Source organism: Myotis daubentonii, chromosome 19, assembly GCF_963259705.1.
Source record: "Myotis daubentonii chromosome 19, mMyoDau2.1, whole genome shotgun sequence".
Classification (NCBI taxonomy): domain Eukaryota; kingdom Metazoa; phylum Chordata; class Mammalia; order Chiroptera; family Vespertilionidae; genus Myotis; species Myotis daubentonii.
The window spans coordinates 23,113,413-23,114,961 of NC_081858.1; the positions used below are offsets into that span (position 1 = coordinate 23,113,413).

General features: G+C 60.7%; 1 protein-coding gene across 3 annotated transcripts in view; it reads left to right on the plus strand.

Annotated features, from left to right (window-relative positions):
• The first annotated feature begins 205 nt into the window (after nucleotides 1-205).
• SGSM1 (small G protein signaling modulator 1) overlaps nucleotides 206-1,549 on the plus strand; it is a 61,019-nt gene continuing 59,675 nt past the window's right edge. For all 3 annotated transcript variants that reach the window (XM_059677208.1, XM_059677209.1, XM_059677210.1), the window contains exons 1-2: nucleotides 206-320; nucleotides 415-458. In XM_059677208.1, coding sequence (XP_059533191.1) covers nucleotides 302-320; nucleotides 415-458 — 63 coding nt within the window. In that variant the 5' untranslated portion in view covers nucleotides 206-301. The remainder of the gene's footprint in view (nucleotides 321-414; nucleotides 459-1,549) is intronic.

Genomic DNA, 1,549 nt, shown 5'->3' on the forward strand with positions numbered 1-1,549 from the left:
CACCAAAGGGGGAGGGGACACTGGCGTTGGGCAGGAAGGTGGGGGGGCGGAGTTCGTGGGGAGGTGCAGGAGTGAGGATGTGCATCTGGCAGGGAGGATCTGTGCGCTGGGAGCCAGGGGGCCGGGCAGTGTGTTTCCGGGGGGCGGGGCCGCGCGCTTGACGGGTCCTGACGTCTTGGGGCGCCTGGTCCCGCCCCAACGCAGCCGCAGCTTGGGAGCCCAGCGCCCGGAGCCACCGCCGCCGCCACCGCCACCGCCGCCACTGCAGGCGCCCGGGACTCGGAACGTCGCGCGCCCAGCCATGGCTTCGGGCCCTGCAGGTGAGGGGGCGCGGGGTGTGGGGCACAGGATGGCGGGAGGGCAGCCCCAGGCCCCGGTCCCAGCTTTCTGCTGACCGGCTGTCTTGTCCCACAGGGGCGGAGACCCGGCAAAGGCTGCTGCGCACGGTCAAGAAGGAGGTAGGTGGTGAGGTGGGGGAGGGTGGGGGCGCCACCTTGAGGGAGGGGACATTCGTAGCCCCCCTCCCAGGTAAGAGTCTCAAAAGTGGGGTTGCCACTGGCAGAAGGGGGCGGCTGCCTTAGTTGTGGGCTCACCTGGGTGGGTACTTAACCTCCCTGAGGACTGGAGGCTGCTGAATTTGGGGGTGGGGCTTCAGGTATGGGGGGTGCCCTGGATGTTTTTCTGCTACGTGCAGGGGTGGATGCCGCGGGAGGGCACTCCCACGGTGGGGGCACTCCTGCATTTGTCTGGGTAGACCCCCCTCATGGAAGAGCCAGTGGGTGGGTCTCACTACAATGAGACAAGCACCTGCGGGGATAGGGCAGGGGGGGTCTGGATGGGGCTACAGAAGGAGGACCAGACTTTAGGAAAGGGGGAAGATAACCCTGTGGGAAAATAAAGCTTCACCCCACATCCCCATGCCCCCCTCCGAATTCTCAGTCACTCTGCCCCCCTCCCTCTCTCCCTGGTCTGCAGGGAGCCCAATCTAGCCTTTGGAGTTAGTAGCCCATGTTCCCCTGCAGAGAGGGGAGAATCTATAGTGAGGGGTGTCTGGGGAAGCATTAAGATACCTGGACTGTGTGTGTGTGTGTGTGTGTGTGTACATGCCTGTGTGAATAAGGATATGTAGCTGTGTGTGTATCTATGAGGATATCTGTGTATTGTGTGTACATGTATATGTGTTTGTGTGTTTGTATTTCTAGTATGATGTGTATCTGTGTGATGCAAGCCTCTGTGTGAATGAGTGAGGCTGTGACTATGTATGTATATCCGTGTGTGTATCCACGTGTGTGTGATGTATGATGCATGAGTCTGTGTGTGAGTGAGTGAGGCTGTGACTGTGTGTATGCCCTCCTCATGTCACTCACATCCCTCAGCCTGGGACCCCATTGCTGCTGAGCCGGCATCACTGGTGTATCTTGAGTCCTTGGCCTGTAGACTGTGGGGGCTGGCCTGATCCCTCTGTCTCTGTGTTTGGGGTGTCAGCATCTCGTGTCCTCATTGAGCATGGAGAAGCCCCTCCCCGCTTGATGGTAGCCGGCCAGCACGG